Source organism: Triticum aestivum, chromosome 4B (assembly GCF_018294505.1).
Source record: "Triticum aestivum cultivar Chinese Spring chromosome 4B, IWGSC CS RefSeq v2.1, whole genome shotgun sequence".
Taxonomy (NCBI): Eukaryota; Viridiplantae; Streptophyta; class Magnoliopsida; order Poales; family Poaceae; genus Triticum; species Triticum aestivum.
In genome coordinates this window covers 579367516-579392106 of record NC_057804.1, presented here as the reverse complement: position 1 = coordinate 579392106, position 24591 = coordinate 579367516, and the positions used below count along the sequence as shown (strand labels likewise).

Genomic DNA, 24591 nt, shown 5'->3' with positions numbered 1-24591 from the left:
GCATAGGCGGGGTGGGGGTACGTTGATCGTGACAACCCTAGGATTATGGTCATCCTTTGAGATGTTCGTCTTCAATCGTGATGCGATCTTGACGTTTTGTGTATCGCCTCCTCACCATTCAAAGACAGAGGTTGGGCAACGCGAGTCATTTGGTTGTAATCGTGGTGTGAGTAACTTTGCAAGCCAATAGGCATGGTATCCGCTTCTTCATATTTTAGCATCTTCGTTTTCTTTTTGAGAAAACACATTCTATAAATTTAAGTTTTAGAGGAATTTTGACCGAACTTGATTTCAAACATATTACATACTCCCTCTATAAACACTACATTATGAAATGGAGAGAGTAGGCTTAAAAATAAAATAAAAACCCAAAGCAATACCTTCTCAAATACAGGGAAAACTAGCCAGTCCATTACGGCTAAGTGTGTGCTACTCTCAACTACCAACACACATCCTTACAGGCAGAGCCCATAGCACCCCTCACAACCCCGACACACCATAAGGCTCCAAATGTAGGGAGCTTAGTTAGTAATCTTACAAGAGGGTTTGGCGCGCTTTGTTGCGCCGTTGGTGTTACTGGGTTTCTTAAAAAAATCACTTTATTTAAAAATAAAAGCTGTATTGCATTTTTTAAGTCAAACCTTTTAAGTCTGATTAAATTTATAGAGGAATATATGAAAATCAATAATATCAAATCAGTATTTTTAAATTCATCATAAAATGAATTTCCATACTTTTTTTGTTTTAGTATCGTGGATGTCGTATTTTTGCTCTTAACTTGGTCAAAGTTAAAGAAATTTGACTTTCTACAAAGTAATACTCCTTACATTTTGGAACTGATGAAATATTCAGTTTGGCGGGTGGGGGAGATGATAGAGTGTGTTTTATTTTTTTTATAATGTGGTGATTTGTTGGGCCTTTTATGGTGTGATTCTGTGTTATCTGCTAACCAACCTATATTTATATGGGGAAATTTCTCAGTTGGTGGTTGTATGTACTACTATATTGGTGCTACAATATCACATGGTGGTGTTTTTTTTTGGGGGGGGGGGGGGGCAGGGGGAGGAGGAGGATGAGCGGGGATTGATATGTTTTGTAGGCTGGTTGCTGCTAATTGATTTGAAAAATCATTGGCCCGCTCAAAATCGTAAATCACTCAAATCTAAAATTGAATACCTCGATTGAATGAAAAAATTCCAAATTATGAAACTTGGTGAATTAAAAGATTTGAATGGGAGAGCTTGGGAAAGTGTTGACTCGGTCAAAATCGGTTGACACAATGCAAAATTGAATATTGAGGCCTTAAAAATTAGGAAGCATAGTATAATATAAAATAATTGAATAAGGGAGGTTTGAAAAATTGTTGACCCTGTCAAAATTAGGTGACTCAATAATTGAAGACCTCAATTGAACGTGAGCTCTTTAAACTAGACAACTTAGTGTTACAGAGGATATGGATTTTAATAAACATAAATGAATTAAAATGTAAAGAAATTGATGTTGATTGGGCGCATATAAAAATTTATGATTATACTTCATTTTTTGGTAAGGATTGCATACATATGCACTTCATCAAGTTGCAATTGATCAATATTTCTTTTTAAGATGGATTATTGATCAATATTCGCACTAAAAATGTATCAGAATGGGCCGGATCTAAGCGGATATTTTGAGCATGCTGTTGAAGGGCTGAACTCTCGTATCCGTATGTGCGGAAGCCACGGCACATTGTTTGGCCCTCGCAAAAAGAGAGAGACATGCAGGATCCACCCCACAGTAAATCTATAGCTGCGGCAGCTCACTGCCTCCGAGGGAATACCCCTGGTTCCTAGTTGTATTTACATCTTATATGGAAAACAAAATTAATAAATTACTAAAAAAATCAAAATAGCTAGGAAGTTTTTTGAGAATAAACTTTACTTTCTTTTGCACCAGTATATAAATTTTCACGAATAAAAAATCAGAGTTGAGTTAAGGGGAATATTTTTTATTTGGTACTATAGGTCACCATTTACATTATTTTGGCCAATTTTTTTTAAAAGAAGTCAAACGGGAATTTTCCTTTTTGAACTTTTTTACAAATACTCCCTCCGTCTCAAAACAAGTGTCTCAACTTCGTACTAAGGTTAAGACAATTATTTTGGAAGGAGAGAGTATATACAATGGAAGGTCAAGTTTATTTCAAAAATATTTTCAGGTTTTCTGACTTTTTATTTACTTTCTAATTATTTTTCTCATATAGGGTACAACCAAAAGTTCCCCTCCACCGCCTCGGTCACTACTACACATCTCCACCTCGTCTCGAAATGCCAATCTTGCCGCGTCATCTCATTCCCCGGGCCGGAGCGCCGCCGCCGCTGTTCCAGTCTTGGTACGTGCTAGTGGACGTCCCTCCTGAATCCGGCTCCTCCCGCCGGGTCCGGTTGCAGCGGTGTAGGGCTGGGATTCTATCCAGGAACCCCCGCCTCGCCGCCCGAATCGATCATTGTTTCTTCTTGGATTGCGCAGGTGCCCGACGCGATGCTTCCGTCCGTTCATGGGGAATGTGAGACCGCCGGCCGCCGCGTCATCGCCTTCGCGGTCCTGGTCGCGCCTCCGCCGGCCCAGCAGGCGGTTGCTTCCACGGGGGCACCGTTTGGGGCTGTAACGCGGTCGGAAATGGCCCGCTTCGGCGCCGCCCCTTCCTCCGTCGTAGGAACCTTACTCCGCCGTGCCTCCATCTCAAAGCGCTTTTGCCACAGTACCTCCATCTATTCGCCCCCGGCCTTCAGCTATTGAGGCCACCACCAGTACATTCCGTCGCCTCGCCCAACATTTTTTTTTTTTGAAAGATCCAGCTTGGCTGGCTTTTCATGTTGATCATAGCAGATAGCAGTGGATAAAAGTCACAAACATGGGGTGATCGGAATGATCAAAGGATTAAAACTGAAAAAATGGGAACCGAAAACTGAAGAAAAATATGGCGGCACGTTTCAAGCGTCAGCTCGACTCAGCCTATCCCTTCCGGTGGCAGCGTGAATGGGTACATCAGGCATGTTGCTCCGGCCTGCCTCCATAGCTCGATGCCTCGCCTGATGGCCTGCAAGATTACTCTCTCAGATGCCTCCTTTCCCCTGAAAGTGCAATCGTTCCTGTGTTTCCAAATTTCCCAGGCTGCTAGCATTGTGAGTGACTTTATGCCCTTCCTGAACACTGGTTCTGAGGCCTGGACGATGCTCGTGATCTGCTCGCCCAACATTTCAACAGCCAATGAACACCATGCCACCGCCTCCCCGTGGGGACACCTTCCTCCTGTAGTAACCAGCCTACATATTCCACTACAGGGCCTCCGATGGTTACACTCCAGAGTGCAGAGCTTAGTGGGGACTTCCAGCCTCTGTCAGTGATTTTCTGAGCCTGAATCGCTTGAACCCAGGTGCTGATGTAGAAGGTATGCCATGCGCTTTGGATGGTGATGAGGAGGAGCCTGCTAAGGTTTTGGAGGCATACCCACTGAATTGCCACCAATCGAGTTACTTACGGCTGACAACCCACACTACTAATGGGGTAATGAACTCTGCATTATCATTTTTTTATCCGAAGCACTAGATCGTTTTGACATATTTTGTTTCTTGTTGCTTAGGAGGAAGTGCCTGTTGTAAACTTTGGGTCGGCTGGTGTAATCCGTAGTCGAAGATGTAGGACATAACCCTTATGCAACATTTGCAGATGCTGGAATGAGATGGCGCTGCAATCTTTGCATGTTGCTCAATGATGGTAGCTTTTAACTTGGAACTTATAAAGATCCAATGTGTTTGAATGGGTGATAACCAATGTTTCTGCCAGCCATCACATCATATAGTAAAACATGTAGCTTGGCCAGTTAGTTATGCGGCCACATGTGGTGTTTCCCAATTTCCCCCTGCTAGCTTGTTTAAAGTCATAACTGTTTAATAATACTTCCCAATCCCAATAACCTTTAATTGTTCATCCTCAATATCCCTTACTATAATGTTTGCAATGTAGTGTGAGAAATCTTCTAGCATGAAATACTGCTGTGGTGATTCGATGTTTTTGTAAAAGGAATAAAATATTTTTGTTAAACTGCTTACGCTACAAGTGAACGGTAACCTAAGATATTTAGAGAGGCAGAACTGTAACCTAAGTAATCATTGGTATAGAACTACTGAAAATGATGAGAGCATCACGACGTCTGGACGTACCAGAGAGGCAGAGATGTTTTGTCTTGATTCCTGGAAAGCTTTGAAAATGTCAGAGGAGAAACATAGTTTTCTTTACCTATTTTATGATATCTGTAGAATATAATTAATGCCACATCTGTTCTCCAGAAGGTTATTCCTACCATCTTCTAATGCAATTTTTTTTAAATATTTTAGAAGCTACGTTGCTTATTTTATGGATTTCATTTGCACACGAGACTGTATTTGACTTGTAAGCTACATGGTCAAGGATTTAGGCTTAACAGACTAATGGAGAGGGGCTGCTTCTGTGGGAGATTCCACTTTCCTTTTGCTGTCCTCATAAAAATTTCCATCAAGTAGAAGTGTATGTGGATCTTCTGTTTAGCAGGGTTAAGCAAGCCTGTTTGAGTTTTTGACTAACTGTAGTTATGTTTAAAGATATTGCAGTTATGTTTTTTTCCGGCAAGATTGTGTTTTGCTTTGCAACATCACTGCTTTAACATACTGAACTTGATTTCACGAGGTACTTAAGCAACTTGTATTCTTTACCTATATCAGTCTTCTTTGAGTCAACCTTCAACGATGGTGGTTGCCGATTTGGACGATGTTTTCTACCCATTTTCTGATGATCTCCTGGTTAATTTGGTCGATATTAGACATGCTGTCGAGTTATTTCATGACAGGTTGTCAAATATATGTTTCATGACAATGTAAATGTAGAGTCTGCTCTGGGTCGTGCATTTAAAGCAGCATTCATCATTATGGCAATATCCTCAATGATTTATTAATGAAGCACGTGTTTTTTTTAGAGAAGTACGTGTTGCTTGTTCTTGTGTGCCCTCTCTTACACGATTTAACCGGTGACAGTTTGTCATCCCTGTTGTGGAGCCCAATTGACGAAAGTTACATTGCCATCTCTTGGTATTGAACGTTTGAGACTTCAAGGAGATGATGTCCACTAATAAAGTACTAGTGATCTAAAAGGTGTTATATTTGTTTACAGAGGGATATCTTACAAGCTCATGTTTTAGTTTCTCCCAAAGTGCAGTTGTTTGGAAGAATTGAGGAAAGTTACATTGCCATCCTCATTGAGTTGTTCCCAAGTAAAACATGAGCTTGTCAGATACCTTAGTTGCGAGACTGCTTGGGAATCTGTTATGCATATCAGATGTGGAGAAGGTTCTATATTTATATCCACAGTTGCATGTGATCTTAACTTCCTAAATATTTCCCTGGCTAGTTAGTTTAATCAACCTAACTCCTATAACATAATGTTTCTCAGGGCTGCGTTTCACAACATATCATGGTCATTTCATGCTAATGCCCACAGATTTGTTAGCTCTTCCAGCCGTTGAACATACTCTGATAAAGCTTTTGCGATGATTGCCTCTAGAGGAGACCCTAATGACCCCACATACTGTGTACTTCCAAGTGGCGTTGCTGTATCCTTTCCTTTCAAGTTGCTTATGCCTCTCCATCTTTTGATTTTAGTGAGAAAATCAATGTTACGGTGATAAATTGACAAAATGTCGAAGGAACACCTTTCTCAAGGTTTCATTTGTAGATGACCCTTTGCTCTTAGTGTGGTGACAGGCTGATAGCTAGATCCATGAATATGGTTTGCCAGTAGAGTAGAACTGTAATCCTCATTGTGCTTTAGTATATTTCATTTTCACCTAGGAGAGATCTGAAACACCGTTTTTCTTGCCAAATCATTTGTGTCAGACTTCAAAAGAGCGCCAACATATTAGCAGTAATACTTCCTGCATATGATGTTTGATTTTGCCTGCTGTCATTATCCTTTAGAGCTGTTCTACATCCATTGGGCTTTTATCTTTCAATATATTATTTTTGAGGGTGTTTCTTGTGTCCCTAGCCACCATCAGAGAGGATGCATACAGGATACAGCAGCTGCACCTGTGGTCACCGAACTTAGTGAAATGTATCGTGAAGCAGATACCGGTGCCGTTGTGTCAGTGTTGGTTAGAATCGGTTAGTATTATATTTATGCCTCTCCTCTTCCATAAATGTCAATATACATGCTATTTGACTGTTACCACTTTATCGTTTAGTTATCGCCATTCTGCAGCTGTTGAAAGCTCAAACAATGTTCAACAACAATTACAGTTAAAGCTTGTGAGAAGTTTGAAGGAATACCAGAACCTATATGTTGTACAACATCAGTTAGGAGGAAGACCGATATATTCCGACACATTAAGATACCTGCTTTTTATAAATCCTGGCCATATGCAAAATCTCTTGCTCTGCATGGTGGTTATGCTGATGTCTCTTTTGATGGATGTTGTGCTACTGCTTTCAGTATGACGATACTGCCTGCAAAAGGGCTGCTCAATTTTATATATCCTTCTCTGCACAGGCTTGATGAAGTAATGACAATGGTATGCAGTATTTCCTTCGTGGTGAACTGATTAAGTCCCTTTTAATCATAGCCACCATTTGTAGACTTGTTACAAATTATGTAAATCAAGTATGAAAGAATAAAACAAACCTTGAGTTTCTTTTGTGTGGGCGTTTGGGATGGAAAGAGCCAGTGTAAGAACTAGTGAATCTACTCAATTAGTTCAGTTTCCCTTTAATCATGTCTTGAACTTTGCAGCTACATCAGGCATGGCATTACGCAAAATAAATAATACATAACCTCTAACTGTTGTAATTCGGTATGTTTGATATGAAAGTTTATTCCTTCAATTGAGGCATATGTGTAGTCAAAATAAATAGAATCAGTATAAGAAGTTAGAACTGATCGGTCTGCTTAGTTAGTTCAGTAGGGCTTTAACCCCTTCACTATTTCTTGTTTCAGAATTATGTTTCTAATATACTTTTTATAGCCTACATGCATAGTAAGCATTGACTGAAATTGAGCTCCTCATATCGTTATATTTGAAGTTAACATGTTGTTTAATCTTGTCTACGTTTTGGTGTTTCTGACTGAAATAAATGTCATAATTTTCAGGAACCAGATAGGATCGATAGGTCCCTAAAGCGGTTACCATTAGCCTTGCGTGCCTAGATACTGTTGGTTTATATCTTCTTGATGATGGTTTCACCTTCTGAGTATGGTTACGTAGAGTGCTCCAATCTGAGCTTATGATCGACATTCATGGAGTCAGCTTGGCAAACTTCACTGATCTATCAAAGTTACCCTTCTTTTACTCTCTGGTAAATGATATAATCCTGACTTTGGATTTCTACTTCATTCATCTTTCTTTCCATTGTTTTTTGCCTTGTTAAACAAAATCCAAATAAATTAATAGTATATCATGCCTTTTTTTGGAAAAAATCTTGTTCTTAGAAATACCTCTGGGATCATAATATAATATTTTTGTTAATGAAAAAACTCACTATAAACATGTAATACAACCACTACAACACCACTTCAGGTTGTGCCTGTTGCTGACATGGGCTATCTTTCAGATTCAGTTGATAGAGTGCGACAAGAATTGACTCACTCGAGAAATTTCATGGCAGTACTATAAGATCCCTAAGGGAGAAGGTATCAGCTGCCTGGCATGGTACGGCAAGGCAATCAGCCCAGAGAAGAGAAGGCTTGTTGCTTCTGTTCAACCTCGTGGAAGATCAGATGGCTGGAACAAGCAGTTACAAGGATTTGGAGTACAACACAAAGCTTGTGATGGAGGAATGGGGAGTTTTGTCTTTGTAAAACTTGTTGTATTGGAATTTGGAATAATAGAATATTTTGACCAGTTGATGGTTCTGATGGGTACCTTATGAATTTTGATGCCTAATCATTTTGTTGGGAGTGCTTCTAACTATAGTTTCAGAACCTCAGGGATTGGCAGTAGTAATCACTCACATTTTGAACCATGCCAAGCAAATAACATCTATGTATATAAAAACATGAGCAATGCAAGCAAAATAAATTCATCAGTTTTCCGAAATACTTCAGTAAATATAGTTTCAGAACCCGGGAGTGGCAGTAATCACACTCACATTTTGAACCATGCCAAAGTTAGTACAAAGTTGGGTCATCTATTTTGGAACGGAGGGAGTAACATATATGCACATGGCAAGAACTTGCAACTCAAGCATGAAATAAAACGATCAGTTTTCCAAAACGGTAACTATAATTTCATAACCCCAGGATTGGCAGTAATCACACTCACATTTTGAACCATGCCAGGCAAATAACATATATGCGCATGACAAGAACTTGCAACCCAAGCAAGAAATAAAATGATCAGTTTTCCAAAATGGTATCTATAATTTCAGGACTCCGGGATTGGCAGTAATCAAACTCACATTTTGAACCATGCCAAGCAAATAGTAACATTATGACAAAAAACTTGCAGTGAAAGCAGGAAATAAACTGATCAATTTTCCAAAATAGTGACAGACATCAAGATGAGGAATAGGAGTCTCCATATATTGGAAAGGCAAGCCAACAAATTTAAACCATTGTCTTGGTTCTTGAGTGCAACATACAGTACTGCCTTATCATTACATTGATCCATTCAGGTGAAGATTCAGATGTGAACAATCGGAACAAAAACGGAGCAAACACACATGTCAGATGGACGGCGCGAGGCCTATGCAGCTCTGGCAGCAGGGCTCGTCGTCAGCTTGCTGTAGATGAGGCGCGCGGCCATGTCAACAGCCGTGCATGCCACCCCAAGCACATTCGGGACCTGGTTAAGCAAATCAAATCAGGGCGAGTTTTTCATGTGAATATGAGAGCTCATCAGATGGCTACGATCAAGTACACATAGGCACATCGGAGCCATGCACTTACAACGACGAACGCGTTGGCGGGTGCAGAGAGGAACCCGAATGAAGTCCAGATTGCAGCGTTCATCATGTTCACGACCAGCTGGAACACGATCTGACCAGCCCTCCCCTCCTCCAGCTCCATCTACCAGCGCACATTCCATCACAGTTAGACCACGGTATTGGCAATACTACAACATCAATCAAAGGAGTGAATAACACAAAGACAGAGGTCAGAGGAGCATAGATACCATATCCGCGACGAGTCCGACCACGAACATCAGGGTGGTGAAGGAGGAGGCAATCACACCCATGAATCTAATGCTCCACACCTTCTTCACCATGACGAACCATATCACCAGCACGGCAAGCACTGTACAAATGGCAAGTACGCCGAGGAGGAGCTTGACAGTAGTCCTGCGTGAGGGGGCGGGGGCATACCAGAGGTACACGGCGATGTAGACCCCCTGTATGACGACCCCTGCGGCGTTCACACCGAGGACGAGTAGCGAGTGCTTGAAGGCTGGGAGGGCGAACAATATCCAGAACATGCAGTTCGTGAGCATCATGACGAAGCCGTAGGGTTTCCATGCTCCCACGGACTTGGCCTTCCTCACAGGCTTGACGAAAATGAAGCTGTAAAACAGAGCAGGCAACAGGGAGAATTTCGTGTCAATCATCAAACAGATGCGAGAACAAGTACTAGTTTCCTATCCGCGCGAATGTACCAAAATTACGATTCATGCACTGGATCTGTACCCAAATTACGACACCGGCACACCCAGCAGCAAGAAAAAACCCTCTGTTTTTTCAGAGAAGACGCCGGTGGCCATCCATCGGCAACCAAAAATTACGACCTACGCTGATACACGCAGCTGTACCCAAATTACAACAGCGGCACACCGGCTATCGGAGCAACACCAACAAAAACCAATGCTTTTACACAACACACACCGGCGGCCATCCATCGGCAACAACCGCAAGAAAAAGGACGCCTTCTACCAAAAACACCCTGCTTTGTCTGGCATCAACACGCGGAGGAGCTGTACCACCCCCGCCAAAATTACACCATACGCATCTACACACAAGGGATTCGCTTTCGAATCGACAAAGACCAGGCAAAACTAACTCCTTTTTACACAGGAAAAAAAAATCTCTGCTTTCCGTCGTCCATGGGCACCAAAGGCAAGAAAAACCAAGAGTGCGTGAACTCACTAGGGGATGGCAAGAACAAGAACGGCTGTGATGTTGCCGACTATCCCCACGGCCGTCAGCGCGGTTGAAGACGCTGCTGGCTTCCCGAATGCAACCTGATCTCCCACCGTCAGCGCGCTGGCGGGGGCGGCGGCGGCACCAGCGGCGTTCGCGTCGAGAGCGGACACGCCAAAAGAGGCCATCTTGCCGGTGGGGAGGTAGGATGGTAGCCGCTTTCTCTCAGTTTCTGTGTTTCACCTTCGGTTCAAATCACACCCAGGCGGAGAGGATGGGGATAGGGAGGGGGAGGGGGAGGGGGGAGAGGGTTTTAGAGGGAGCGAGAGGCGTCCTCCCCTGCTCCTTGCTTTTTTCAGACTAAAGTTTCTTTTACTTTTGGCTCGCGGGGTGGAAGCACGTTGCCGCCCCGAAATTCAAATTATGTGTACACTGTTCATTCACGCAGCCGAGGATAAGAAACTATATTTTTCATTTCACGTTGTTGAGAAATAAATATGTGATTAATTGTATGGGATGCCTTCCAGCAGGTGTCTGTTGCAGAAAAGGTGTCTATGAGGGACATCGTATAGGTTCTCTCGATCTAGCACTAGATAGCCATGGATTCGATTACAAGCAGGTTACAGAGCTAGGGTTCACCCGAATCGAGGAAAAGAGGTTGGTGAGGGAAGAAGCCGATGTCGTGCCGTTCTGACCCTTTGGATGTCGAGCCTGTGGGTGAGGGAGGGGTAAGTAGGGTGGCTGCTGGATCGGGCCTGCTACACCCACTCCGGCCCAACCACTCTTGGGTTGGTCTTGCGAGCCCGGGCCGACCTTGTGTGCGCTGACGAGCCGTTGCTGGCTGGGGCCCTTGTGCCAGGCGTGCCGGGTGCGATGACATCCCCCTTTTCTTGAGCTGAGGCTTGACCGAGGTTTGAGCATAAGTCTGCAGCTTCAGGTAGACAAGGTCACCCACCTCGAAGGCTTAAAACGACCTCTTCTTGTTAGCATGTTGCTTCGTGCACTGTCGATCATGGTGGAGGTGTTGTTGCAGTAGGTCTTGAATGACGACTCGTTCATCCAGCCAAGAACGCAGAGCAGGAACAGAGCAAGCATTTGCTGTTGTAATTTCCCATTAGCGAGGCTCATGACCGTACATAGCCCGGAATGGTGACATGCCAATGGATGAATGGTAAGAAGAATTGTATCAAAACTAGACGAGAGGAATCCAAAAACTCCAGCGACGAGGATAAGCTTGTGTGAAGCAGCCAAGGAAGGTCTTCAGACAATGGTTCACCAACTCCGTTTGCCCGTCCGTCTATGGATGATTGGCCGAGCTCATGCGTAGTCCAGTGCCCGCATACTTGAACAGCTCCCGCCAAAAATGGCTCGTGAAAACTGGGTCATGATCGGACACAATCGAGCCTAGAAATCCATGGAGGCGGTTGACTTGATTCATGTATAAGAGAGCGACTTTAGAAGCCGTGTATGGGTGTGCCAAGGGCAGGAAGTGTGCGAATTTGGTCAATTTATCAACAATGACAAGGATGCAATTGACTCCCCAAGACTGTGGCAGGCCATCAATGAAGTCCATAGTGATCATGTCCCACAACTCCTTTGGAACTGGTAGTGGCTCGAGCAATCCTGGGTAAGCAGCTCTATCGGGCTTGGCTTGCTGGCAAGTAGGACAACACTTGACGTAATGTTGGATGTGAATGTTATTTTTTGGCCAAGCAAAGAGGCCGCATACGCGACACCATGTGACTCAAAATCGTGAATGCCCGCCGAGATGGGAGTTGTGGAAGACCGCAATCACATGTTGCTGCATTTTTGTGGTGCCGCCCAACCAAGTGCGCCCGCGGAACCTGATAATGCCCTGGTCCAAGGTAAAATGGTCTTTAGGATCAGCACAGATTGCAAGTTGTTCGAGCAACTTATATTCGTGAGGATTGGGGTTATAGCTGTTAATCACGTCTTCCATCCAACTGGGTTTGCACGAAGAAATAATCTAGAGTTGATCCGAGTGGGTTGCGCGCAAGAGAGAACATCGGCCGTGCTGCTCTCAGCCCTTTTCCTGTATTTGATGGTGTAATGGAGCCCCATCAACTGTGTAAAGGCCTTCTTCTGCCATGGCCTGGTGAGCCTTTGCTCCTAGAGGTGAATGAAGCTTTGCTGATCCGTTTGGATGACAAACTCGCTGTGTTGTAGGTAGGGTCGCCACTGATCAATTGCTACCACAACTGCAAGGTACTCTTTCTCATAAGCATTTAAGACTCTGAACTTAGGGCACATCACTTTGCTCAAGTACGCGATCGGATGGCCTTGTTGCCGCAGAATGGCTCCCACGCTAGCATCGCATGCATCCGATTACACCAAGAAGGGCTTGGAGAAGTCTGTCAGGGCTAGCATGGGCGCCGTGATCAACCCCTACTTCAGCAGCATAAAGGATACTTCTATTGTTTGTGTCCACACGAATGGGGCAACTTTATTAACAGGTTAAACAAGGGCCGGGCCACGATCCCAAAGTGGCATATGAATCGGCGATAGTACCGTGATAGACCCAGGAAGCGTCACACCTCCTTAGCATCCACTCGTGTGGCCCATTGGGCTATGGCATGAATCTTGCTAGGCTTAGTAGCAACCCCCTCTGTACCGATGACATGTCCCAAGTAAGATAGTTATCACTGTCCAAAACAACATTTCAGTGCTTTAATCTTCTAGTGATCTCTATTCAACAACTAAAACACTTGGGCTAGGTGGAATGTTTGTTCTTGCAACATGCGGCTAAAAACCAGAATATTATCAAAGAATAATACAATGCACTTGCACAGAAGAGGATGGAATGTTTCAGTCGTCGCTCCATTGAATGTGGCTGGCCCACCGGCCAGGCCAAACGACAGCACCAAGTACCTAGAGTGGCCTGGGTGAGTCTGAAATGCTATTTTGTACTCGTCTCCTTTTGCAATCCTGGTCTGATAGTATCCAGCCCGAAGGTCGATCTTAGAGAACCACACTGCCCCATCGATTCTGATGTCTACTACGCAACCTTTCTTCATGTAGACTCTGTTGGGCCTCCAAGTGCAGAGTTTTGTAGGACAGTAACAAATTCCCCTTAACTGGACGACCTAAGTTTTATCAATCCGTGGGAGGTGTAGGATGAAGATGGTCTCTCTCAAACAACCCTGCAATCAAATACAAGAAATCCCTTGTGTCCCCAACACACCCAATATAATGGTAAATTGTATAGGTGCCCTAGTTGGGTGAAGAGATTGCGATACAAGTGTAGTATGGATAGTAGATATAGGTTTTTATAATCTAAAATAATAAAAATAGCAAGGTAGCAAGTGATAAAAGGAGCACAAACAATATTGCAATGCTTGCAAGAAAGTCCTAGGGTTCATACTTTCACTAGTGTAATCTCTCAATAGTGCCAACATAATTGAATCATATAACAATCCCTCAACATGCGACAAAGTGTCACTCCAAAGTTCTTATCTAGCGGAGAACACAATACGAAATTGTTATAGGGTACGAAACCACCTCAAAGTTATCTTTTCCGATCAATCTATTGAGCCATCCCTATAAGTGTCACAAACAACCCTAGAGTACGTTCTAAAATAACACCATATGATACACAAGAACCAACTCTAATGTCACCTAGATACTCCAATGTTACCACAAGTATCCGTGAGTTGATTATTCGGTATGCATCAAACAACTTCAAATTCATAATATTGAATCCAAAACAAAGAACTTCAAAGAGTGCCCCAGGATTTCTACCGGAGAAAGTAGGACAAAAACATGCATCAACCCCTATGCATAGATTACCCCAATGTCACCGCAGGAACCCGCAAGTTGAGTGCCAAAGCTGTAACGCCCACGATGCGGCTATATCTCCCACATGTCGAAGCACGACTTAGAGGCATAACTGCATTGTGGTTTTGTTGCAAGAAGGGTCATCTTCACACAATCCCATGTAATAAACAAGAAAGGGATAAAGAGTTGGCTTACAATCACCACTTCACACAATGAACATATAATTTATACATCATTCAAAGTACACACATAGTCCAACTACGGACGAAGCCAAAAGAAAAGAAGATAACCCAACTGCTAGATCCCCGATCGTCCCAACTGGGCTCCACTACTGATCAACATGAAACGAAACATAGCAACAACCAAGATCTTCGTTGAGCTCCCATCTGAGCTCGGTTGCAACACCTGCACTGGTATCACCGGCACCTGCAACTGTTGTGATAGTATCTGGTGAGTCACGAGGACTCAGCAATCTCAAAACCCGCGAGATCAAGACTATTTAAGCTTACGGGTAGGAAGTGGTAATGAGGTGGATTTGCAGCAAGCACTAAGCAAATATGGTGGCTAACATACGCAAATAAGAGCGAGAAGAGAAGCAACGGAACGGTCGTGAAGCTAGAAGTGATCCCAAAACTGCTTATGCACAATCATAACACCAAGACCGTGTTCACTTCCCGGACTCCGCCGAAAAGAGATCATCACGGCTACACACGTGGCTGATGCATTTTAATTAACTCAAGTGTCAAGTTCTCTACAACCGGATATTGACAAATTCCCATCTGCCACATAACCGCGGGCACGACTCTCGAAAGTTTATACCCTGCAGGGGTGTCCCAACTTATCCCATCACAAGCTCTCACGGTCAACGAAGGATATTCCTTCTCCCGGGAAGACCCGATTAGTCTCGGAATCCCGGTTTACAAGACATTTCAACAATGGTAAAACAAGACCAGCAAAGCCGCCCGATGTGCCGACAAATACCGATAGGAGCTGCACATATCTCGTTCTCAGGGCACACCAGATGAACACTACGTACAACTAAAACCAGCCCTCAAGTTTCCCCGAGGTGGCGCTGCAAGTGGCTCTAGTTCAGACCAACACTCGGAGGAGCACTGGCCCGGGGGGGGGGGTAAAATAAAGATGACCCTTGAGTCTGCAGAACCCAAGGGAAAAAGGCTTAGGTGGCAATGTTAAAACCAATGTTGGGCCTTGCTGGAGGGGTTTTATTCAAAGCGAACTGTAAAGGGGGTCCCATAAATCACCCAACCGCGTAAGGAACGCAAAATCAAGGAACATAACACTGGTATGACGGAAACTAGGGCGGCAAGAGTGGAACTAAACACCAGGCATAAGGCCGAGCCTTCCACCCTTTACCAAATATATACATGGATTAATTAAATAAGAGAAATTGTGATATCCCAAAATAATCCTGTCCATCATGGAGCAATCTTCGACTTCACCTGCAACTAACAACGCTATAAGAGGGGCTGAGCAAAGCGGTAACATAGCCAAGCAACGGATTGCTAGCAAGGGTGAAAAATGTTAGAGGCTGACATGGCAATTTGGGAGGCTTGATAAAACAAGTTATAGGTAGCGCAGCATAGCTATAGAACGAAGCAACTAGCAAGTAAAGATAGAAGTGATGTCGAGGGTAATGGTCATCTTGCCTGAGATCCCGCAAGGAAGAAGAACGAGTCCATGAAGAAGACAAACGGACGTAGTCGAACGAATCCTCACAACTCCGGAATGAAATCGAAGCTAACGAGAGAAGCAAACTGGAAAGAAGCAAACAACATGGTAAACACACAAGCATAAATATGTCATGATGCACAAACAAGTATGATGCATGTCCGGTTTAATGAGGCATGGCATGGCAATATGCACACACAACACTACAGGTTAACTGGAGCTCAATATGCAACGAGTTGCATATTAACGAAACACCACATCAATTATTTAGTTCTCTCTCGTTTAGGAACACAACAATATTACATGTTGTTATAATTAAACTACCTATCTAGGCAAGTTTAAGTGAGGCCGGAAACAACAAACAACAATTCCGGAAATCCCCATATGTTATTTAGCAATTTAACGCAAGCAACAATTTTAAACATTTTTATTGTTGTTATCATGATGCAGATGACATATGCAAGTTTTATACAATTTTATGAAAATGTTGACATGAGCATGTTATGAAGCATTTGGTCACCATGGCGGAACGAAAAGGGTGCCACGACGGCGAAACAGACATGGTGCCACGACAACATTCTGATGATCCGTCAACTCATCGAGATGTCGGTGCGAACGAAAGTGTGGATGTGCAGAACATGCAAAAGATGGTGGGGGTGATCCCGGTTACCGGGTTCCAATGGGTCGATGCATGGAAAAATGAGGAGGAATGTTAATGAAGCAAACGGGCACGGTGCAAACATACGGTTCATCTCAGACAACATGCATTCGTCCACGGTTCATCGTCTTGGCGGTTATACCTTTGAAGCGTGCATTTCGGGGCGGTTCAAAATCGTCGAGGGAAGTAGTCGTTCACGGGTCGTAGGGGAAGTAGTCATACACATTTCGTAGTTGTACACACTCCGTAGATGTTCGGGGTCACGTCAAGGAACTTGACGTCCACGGGGTCTTCGAGGTCGATGGTAGTGGTACACACGTCGTCGTGGAAGTAGTGGTATTATCGGTCCTCGACGACGGTAGTGGAAGTAGTGGTACACATTTTCGTAGCTGTCCGGGGTCGTCGGTAGAGGTACTTGGTGTCCGGTGCGGTACTTGGCGAATCCAAGACGTAGAGGTACACTTGTTGAAGCGGAACTTGACAAAATCCATCTGGAGGTAGCCATCCATGGTCGTACTCATGTTGACGTGCAACACGATGGTCTTGATGGATCGTAGACGAACTTGGCGTTCGTATGGTAACCGTAGATGAACTTGGCGATAGTGATTCTTGTGCTCACGAAACAGCAAGGAGACACAGAACACAGAGGCCGGAGATGGCAGAACGGCAACAGGCAGATAGAGGACCGATGAGAGGATGCATGCGAGGTGGCTGTCCATGGCAGCGTCGGGTAGGGCTCGAGCTCGAACTCGAGGCAGAAGGGAAGGAGAGGGCGCGCGGGGCTGCTGGAACTGTAGGTCACCGGCGAGGAGGCTAGGGATGCGGATGACTGCGCGCGAGAAGAGCAGCGGCAGCAGGGCGCGGTCGAGACGAAGCAGAGGCTGTGCACTCGCCTTGGCGTGGGCTTCGGCAAGGGGAGCAGAGGCCAACGGTGAGCTGGGGCGTGAGGCATGGAGACCTAAGGGCGTGACTGCAGCGGAGGGAGGCGGCCATGGCGCGGCCGTGAGCGCATATCTCTGGTCGCGGGTGACGAGGAGAAGGAGAGATGGGGCGCAGAGGAGGTCCGGTCTGGTCCGCTTCTCCGGCAAGGGCGGAACGCAGGGTCTGGTGCTGGAGGCGCGCGGATGTGGGAGCGAGGGGATCGAGTGTGATGCGGGTGTGGGTGGTGGCGGCGGAAGGGAACGAGGAGGGGGAATGAGGAGAGCAAGGGATCGAGCGGGCTAGGGTTAATAGAGCAGCGGTTGGGCTTTGAGAGGCAAATGGGCCGGTGCGGTGCGATTGGGATGCTGGGCTTCTTCCTTCTCTTCTTGAACTCTTTAGTAGAAAAGAAATTAGAGTGAAGAAAAAGAAAGAGAGGGTTAGGGAAAGAATTTGAGCATGGGGGGTATTTTTCTCGGACTCATAAAAATGAGCTTGATCCCAGAAAAATAGAAAAGAGGCACGAATGCAAGATTTTTAAATTCAAACTCATTTGAATATCATTCCAATGGTTTTGAATTGGGACTAGGTTTGGTGTGGTCAAAAATGTTGAATTTATGGAGGATCCTCGATAAAAGAGATAAGAATTGTTGGCAAAGTTTGGTGACCAAACTGGAAGTAGAAAGGGCATGGGAATTTTGCAAGTGTGTTACGGTTAATTCCAAGCTAATGGAATATTTTATAGTAGCTCCGTAAATATTGGGAGGATATGTTATAAAGAGAAATCACCATTTGAATTCCCTTGATTTAAATAGATCAAAAGATCTATGCAATTTATTTAGTTGAGGTTTTAAAAATTAAATGACATGCTGGCATGATGACATGATGCAATGCAAAAATAAATAGAGCAAGCACAAATAAAAACACAAGGAGGTCACAAAAATATGGAAGTCTTCTGGATCGTCGGTCTTGGGGCGTCACAACACTCCTCCACTTACAAGAGATCTCGTCCCGAGATCTAGGATGGCACCGGAGAGAAACAGAAGAGGAAGAGAGGAGGTAAAACTAAGTTGCTTCTTCGACAAAAGAGTGAAACCAAAGAACCTTGAGAGGTTGAAAACTTGAAAGAAAGAACACAACGGAGTTGAACACAATTGAGAGCACTGCGGTAGAAAATAGAAATAAGGAACACCATGTGAACCTTGGAGGTTGCAAAGCTATGAATGACGAGTACAATGGACAAGAAGGAATTGAAACCACTCTGGTTGTAACGAGATAAACAAGGAACAAGGAAGAACAGATTCGGACAACACTCCGGTTGAAAAGAGATGCAAGGCTTGATAAGATGAAAAGAACTTGAAGAGATGACACAACACTCCGGTTAAATGGATAAGCACAAAAAGACCATAATCCTCACAATTCGAGATGATGAGTGAAAAGAGCAACATCACAATGCCTCCGAAAGAAATAATAGAAGATAGATCATTGAAATGACAGAATGGAGAAGAAAATGCCAACTTCTACCACAAATGAACTTGGAAAGCACCCTTCCAAGAAGGTTATAACGGAGTTGTTAGAAAACCAACAACGAAACGAATAAGCTTGTAGTGGGCTTATGGAAAACTTCTCAAGAATGAGGTGAAATTCTGCCACTACGGAAACAAGTAATATAATCAATAACACCGACGAGATGAAAAAAATAATTCTTCCTCCAAGTTGATAGACAGATAACTTGGATCATTGATAAACACCACAATAGCAACATTCCTTAGGGAAGGCTTTAGGTGAAATATGACACAAGATAACTCCAACAAAGAGATTAGTGGATTTAAAACACCTCAATCTTGACAACTTGAATCACGAAACATGAAGGGAAATTATCAAGAATGACATAATGCCATCTCGAAGATAAGGTAGAAGGAATTGCACTTTGGAATGCAAGATGAAGAATGCTTGAACGCCTCAAAACAAAACATGTGTTGAGCACCATGTTTAATTTTGAGTATAACTTGGTGGGTCATAACTTCGAGAGAAATCTTGAAGAACAATTGAAGAATGAAAGGAATCCTTGATGAACCACCATGTAGAGCCTCCATGAAGAACTCCGGTAATAAAAGGCCGATAAAAAGAAAGAGAAGTTGAAAACACAAGGTGAAGCCTTGCAATGATTTAGACGAAGCTTCGTGACGATATAACCGAGAAAACTTGGAACTCCGAAAAAGGAAAAGATGAAACACTACAACTGAGAATTACTTCATCATGCACAATGTCCGGAGGAAAAGAATTGAATCACCTCGAGGAAATAAGAATACAATTTATTGTATGCTTATCCTTCATCAAATTAAATTGATGACAAGCAATGGATTTGGCATACTACTTATTCTTCTTGAGGGATTAAGGATAGACATAGCGCAAACTTGAGAAGGTATTGATTGAACCACCGGTAGGATTTGGGAACAACGAATGAATTGATATGATAACGAAGGAAGTGAAATCTTGAACGAACCACCGAAAGAATTGAAAATGAACGCTGCAAAGGCACAATTCACCGAGAATAATTAGAAAATGAATGAAGATACTTGAGGGGATTTAGATACATGAGAACGAAGAGACCATGAACTGATTAGAGGTTATTTGAACGATGCACCGGTAAGATTTGGAGAACGATAGCTACACGCTGAGAATGAAGAATTATGACATGATGGCCTTCGGAGGAAAGAAATGGAAACAACTCATGAAATGCTTCGGATGGTAAGAAAAGAATTGTCACAATCAAGAACAATTATAAGAGGACGGCATAAAGCTAGAACCATGAATCTCTGGAAGAACGGGTAAGAATTTAAGAGGAACTCTTCTTCGGTCTTCAAAATTCGAGAATGACGATGATAAACACCACCATGAATTGTTGAGACACTCCAGAATGAAAATTAGAAAGGTTGAACCAACAACGAAAGAATTTGAAAGATCTTGGAGAAAGACATTTGACTGATGATAATTCATTCTTACATCAAACTTTGAAATGAATTTGGGAATAGCTCCGGGAAAATTAGAAGAGTCAGGTAAGATCCTGGGAAAAGACCTGTGGGTTATGGGCCTACTGAAAAGGAAACACCGTTGAATGATTTTTAAAAAAGAGATTGCACCGGTTGAATTAAATGACTTGAATGAGATAATAATCTCCAAATAGCTTGAACGGATCCTGAATGAAAAGACGAGCCTTCGGAAATATCTTCAGCACTCCAGAACAAATCAATACTGAGAAGTGAGTGATTGATAGGTGCACCGGTATGAGAAAGCATTTGACACGAGGAAAAGAATATAATCAACACTGAAATCTTAAATTGGATCCACCGGAGAAGAAACAACAACGAAGGATGATGAACTTGAAACTGTTGAGCATCTTCATGGGAAATCACTAGATAAGAACATTGAAAGAAACAAATGAAGAGACTTCTCACAAATAAAAGGATACATGATTAAGAAATCTGAGTCCTTGAAGTTAAGGGTGGGAGGGCGGGAAAACAAAGGCAACTTGGGGCAGATGGTATGGATACTGTTGAGAAAACTTAGAATTGAACTCGCAAATGTTGAAATGATCGGATCCACTTGAAGAGAAGCACGCCGGTTGGAAAAGAATTAACATGACGACCTCGATGATCAAGAAGGACTAGTATTCACATATCAATATGAGAACACCATTTAGGAAAGGTATGGATTCAACATTTGACTTCGAAGCAACTCGAATACCACAAATAAAACAAAACAAAGGATTTGGCTTGCAGAATAAGCCGGAAACAAACATATGATAGATCCCATATCGTATCATGTGTCTGTTGGAAAGATATCCTATGAGATACTTGAATTCCCACTTATAAACTCCTGAAACTTTCTGGTTATGCAATCTGGTGTTGGGGATACAAGGGAAGCAATATATTTCTCACCCAAAACTAACAATTCCTACATCCAAGCTGTATCCATCCGTCAACACATAACCAAGAAACCTTCAGAAATCGTGTACCTCAACCTTCGGAAAGCATCCGTTATACGGGCTATGGCAATACTCCCAAACTCCCCAGTACTGGGTGGCGTCGAGGTTATCTTACCACTAGCTGCATAAAAGAGATTTTCGATGTCGGCGAAACTCAGGTATTCCAGAACTGCAACGATAAAATTATGACAACACCTCGGAGCTCAACTCCCCGGGACACTGCCACAACCCCTAAATGTCAGTAGGCACCAAGAACAATGTTCTCGTCATAAGAATATCGAAACGATCCTAAGATACCCGCGTGATCCTAATTTTTTTAGTGAAATTTGAGGCGAGAAAAGACAAAACATCTACGTCAGGAGACCTCACCAGAGCGATGAAGGGTCCGAGGAGTAAAAAGAATCCTACTCTCCGATATATATAATCCTAAGACTCAAAACATTTTTGTTCTAGACTCAACAACGTCAGCGATTCGATCAAGCAGGGGGCTCCTAAGTCGGGGATGGCTCTGGTTACCAACTTGTAACGCCCACGATGCGGCTATATCTCCCACGTGTCGAAGCACGACTTAGAGGCATAACCGCATTGTGGTTTTGTCGCAAGAAGGGTCATCTTCACAAAATCCCATGTAATGAACAAGAAAGGGATAAAGAGTTGGCTTACAATCGCCACTTCACACAATGAACATATAATTTATACATCATTCAGAGTACACACATAGTCCGACTACGGACGAAGCCAAAAGAAAAGAAGATAACCCAACTGCTAGATCCCCGATCGTCCCAACTGGGCTCCACTACTGATCAACATGAAACAAAACATATCAACAACCAAGATCTTCGTTGAGCTCCCATCTGAGCTCGGTTGCAACACCTGCACTGGTATCATCGGAACCTGCAACTGTTGTGATAGTATCTGGTGAGTCACGAGGACTCAGCAATCTCAAAACCCGCAAGATCAAGACTATTTAAGCTTATGGGTAGGAAGTGGTAATGAGGTGGAGTTGCAGCAAGCACTAAGAAAATATGGTGGCTAACATACGCAAATAAGAGCGAGAAGAGAAGCAACGAAATGGTCGTGAAGCTAGAAGTGATCAAGAAGTGATCCTGAAACTGCTTATGCACAATCATAATACCAAGACCGTGTTCACTTCCCGGACTCCACCGAAAAGAGACCATCATGGCTACACACGTGGTTGATGCATTTTAATTAAGTCAAGTGTCAAGTTCTCTACAACCGGATATTAACAAATTCCCATCTGCCACATAACTGCGGGCATGACTCTCGAAAGTTTATACCCTGCAGGGGTGTCCCAACATAGCCCATCACAAGCTCTCACGGTCAACGAAGGATATTCCTTCTCCCGGGAAGACCCGACCAATCTCGGAATCCTGGTTCATAAGACATTTCAACAATGGTAAAACAAGACCAGCAAAGCCGCCCGATGTGCCGACAAATCCCGATAGGAGCTGCACATATCTCGTTCTCAGGGCACACCAGATGAACACTACGTACAACTAAAACCATCCCTCAGGTGGCAATGTTAAAACCAATGTTGGGCCTTGCTGGAGGAGTTTTATTCAAAGCGAACTGTCAAGGGGGTCCCATAAATCACCCAACCGCGTAAGGAACGCAAAATCAAGGAACATAACACCGGTATGACGGAAACTAGGGCGGCAAGAGTGGAACAAAACACCAGGCATAAGGCCGAGCCTTCCACCCTTTACCAAATATATAGATGGATTAATTAAATAAGAGATATTGTGATATTCCAACATAATCCTGTCCATCATGGAGCAATCTTCGACTACACCTGCAACTAACAATGCTATAAGAGGGGCTGAGCAAAGCAGTAACATAGCCAAGCAACGGTTTGCTAGCAAGGGTGAAAAATGTTAGAGGCTGACATGGCAATTTGGGAGGCTTGATAAAACAAGTGATAGGTAGCGCAACATAGCGATAGAACGAAGCAACTAGCAAGCAAAGATAGAAGTGATGTCGAGGGTAATGGTCATCTTGCCTGAGATCCCGCAAGGAAGAAGAACGAGTCCATGAAGAAGACAAAGGGACGTAGTCGAATGAATCCTCACAACTCCGGAACGAAACCGAAGCTAACGAGAGAAGAAAACTGGAAAGAAGCAAACAACATGGTAAACACACAAGAATAAACATGTCATGATGCACAAACAAGTATGATGCATGTCCGGTTTAATGAGGCATGGCATGGCAATGTGCACAAACAACACTACAAGTTAACTGGAGCTCAATATGCAACGAGTTGCATATTAACGAAACACCACATCAATTATTTAGTTGTCTCTTGTTTAGGACCACAACAATATTACATGTTGTTATAAACATGGCAAGAGGTGAAACATAATTAAACTACCTATCTAGGCAAGTTTAAGTGAGGCCGGAAACAACAAACAACAATTCCAGAAATTCCCATATGTTATTTAGCAATTTAACGCAAGCAAAAATTTTAAACATTTTTATTGTTGTTATCATGATGCGGATGATATATGCAAGTTTTATACAATTTTATGAAAACATTGACATGAGCATGTTATGAAGCATTTGGTCACCATGGCGGAACGAAAAGGGTGCCACGGCGGCGAAACGGAAATGGTGCCACGGCAACATTTTGATGATCCGTTAACTCATTGAGATGTCGGTGCGAACGAAAGTGTGGATGTGCAGAACATGCAAAAGATGGTGGGGTGATCCCGGTTACCGGGTTCCCAGGGGTCGACGCATGGAATAATGAGGAGGAACGTGCATGAAGCAAACGGGCACGGTGCAAACATACGGTTCATCTCAGACAACATGCATTCGTTCACGGTTCATTGTCTTGGCGGTTATACCTTTGAAGCGTGCATTTCAGGGTGGTTCAAAATCTTCAAGGGAAGTAGTCGTTCACGGGTCACAGGGGAAGTAGTCGTACACGTTTCGTAGTTGTACACACTCTATAGATGTTCAGGGTCACGTCAAGCACTTGACGTCCACGGGGTCTTCGAGGTTGACGGTAGTGGTACACACGTCGTCGTGGAAGTAGTGGTATTATCGGTCCTCGACGAAGGTAGTGGAAGTAGTGGTACACATTTTCGTAGCTGTCCGGGGTCGTCGGTAGAGGTACTTGGTGTACGGTGCGGTACTTGGTGAATCCAAGACGTAGAGGTACACTTGTTGAAGCGGAACTTGACAAAATCCATCTGGAGGTAGCCATCCATGGTCGTACTCATGTTGACGTGCAACACGATGGTCTTGATGGATCATAGATGAACTTGGCGGTTCATATGGTCACCGTAGATGAACTTGGTGACAGTGATTCTTGTGCTCACAAAATGGCAAGGAGACACAGAACACAGAGGCCGGAGATGGCAGAACGGCAGCAGGCAGATAGAGGG

At 43.6% G+C, this 24591-nt stretch overlaps 1 protein-coding gene and 1 pseudogene across 1 annotated transcript; one reads left to right on the top strand and one right to left on the bottom strand.

The window, feature by feature from the left end:
- Nucleotides 1-2520: 2520 nt before the first annotated feature.
- LOC123090235 (protein transport protein Sec24-like At3g07100) lies at nucleotides 2521-7863 on the top strand (annotated as a pseudogene).
- Nucleotides 7864-8571: 708 nt separating this feature from the next.
- Nucleotides 8572-10403, bottom strand: LOC123089254 (bidirectional sugar transporter SWEET4). The gene is made up of 4 exons (XM_044510975.1): nucleotides 10143-10403; nucleotides 9179-9563; nucleotides 8953-9072; nucleotides 8572-8848 (listed from the first exon to the last, which is right to left on the bottom strand). Exons 1-4 carry the CDS (start codon nucleotides 10322-10324, stop codon nucleotides 8750-8752), a joined length of 786 nt encoding a protein of 261 aa, XP_044366910.1. The 5' UTR covers nucleotides 10325-10403; the 3' UTR covers nucleotides 8572-8749.
- Nucleotides 10404-24591: the final 14188 nt, after the last annotated feature.

What these genes read in the sequence shown, in the direction of transcription:
- LOC123089254 (XM_044510975.1), bottom strand. Translation starts at nt 10,324, where the DNA reads ATGGCCTCTTTTGGCGTGTCCGCTCTCGACGCGAACGCCGCTGGTGCC. An exon ending in CTTGTTCTTGCCATCCCCTA is followed by an intron (nt 9,564 to 10,142) that starts GTGAGTTCACGC and finishes TCTGTTTTACAG; the next exon opens with CTTCATTTTCGTCAAGCCTG. An exon ending in CCGCCAACGCGTTCGTCGTT is followed by an intron (nt 8,849 to 8,952) that starts GTAAGTGCATGG and finishes TTGCTTAACCAG; the next exon opens with GTCCCGAATGTGCTTGGGGT.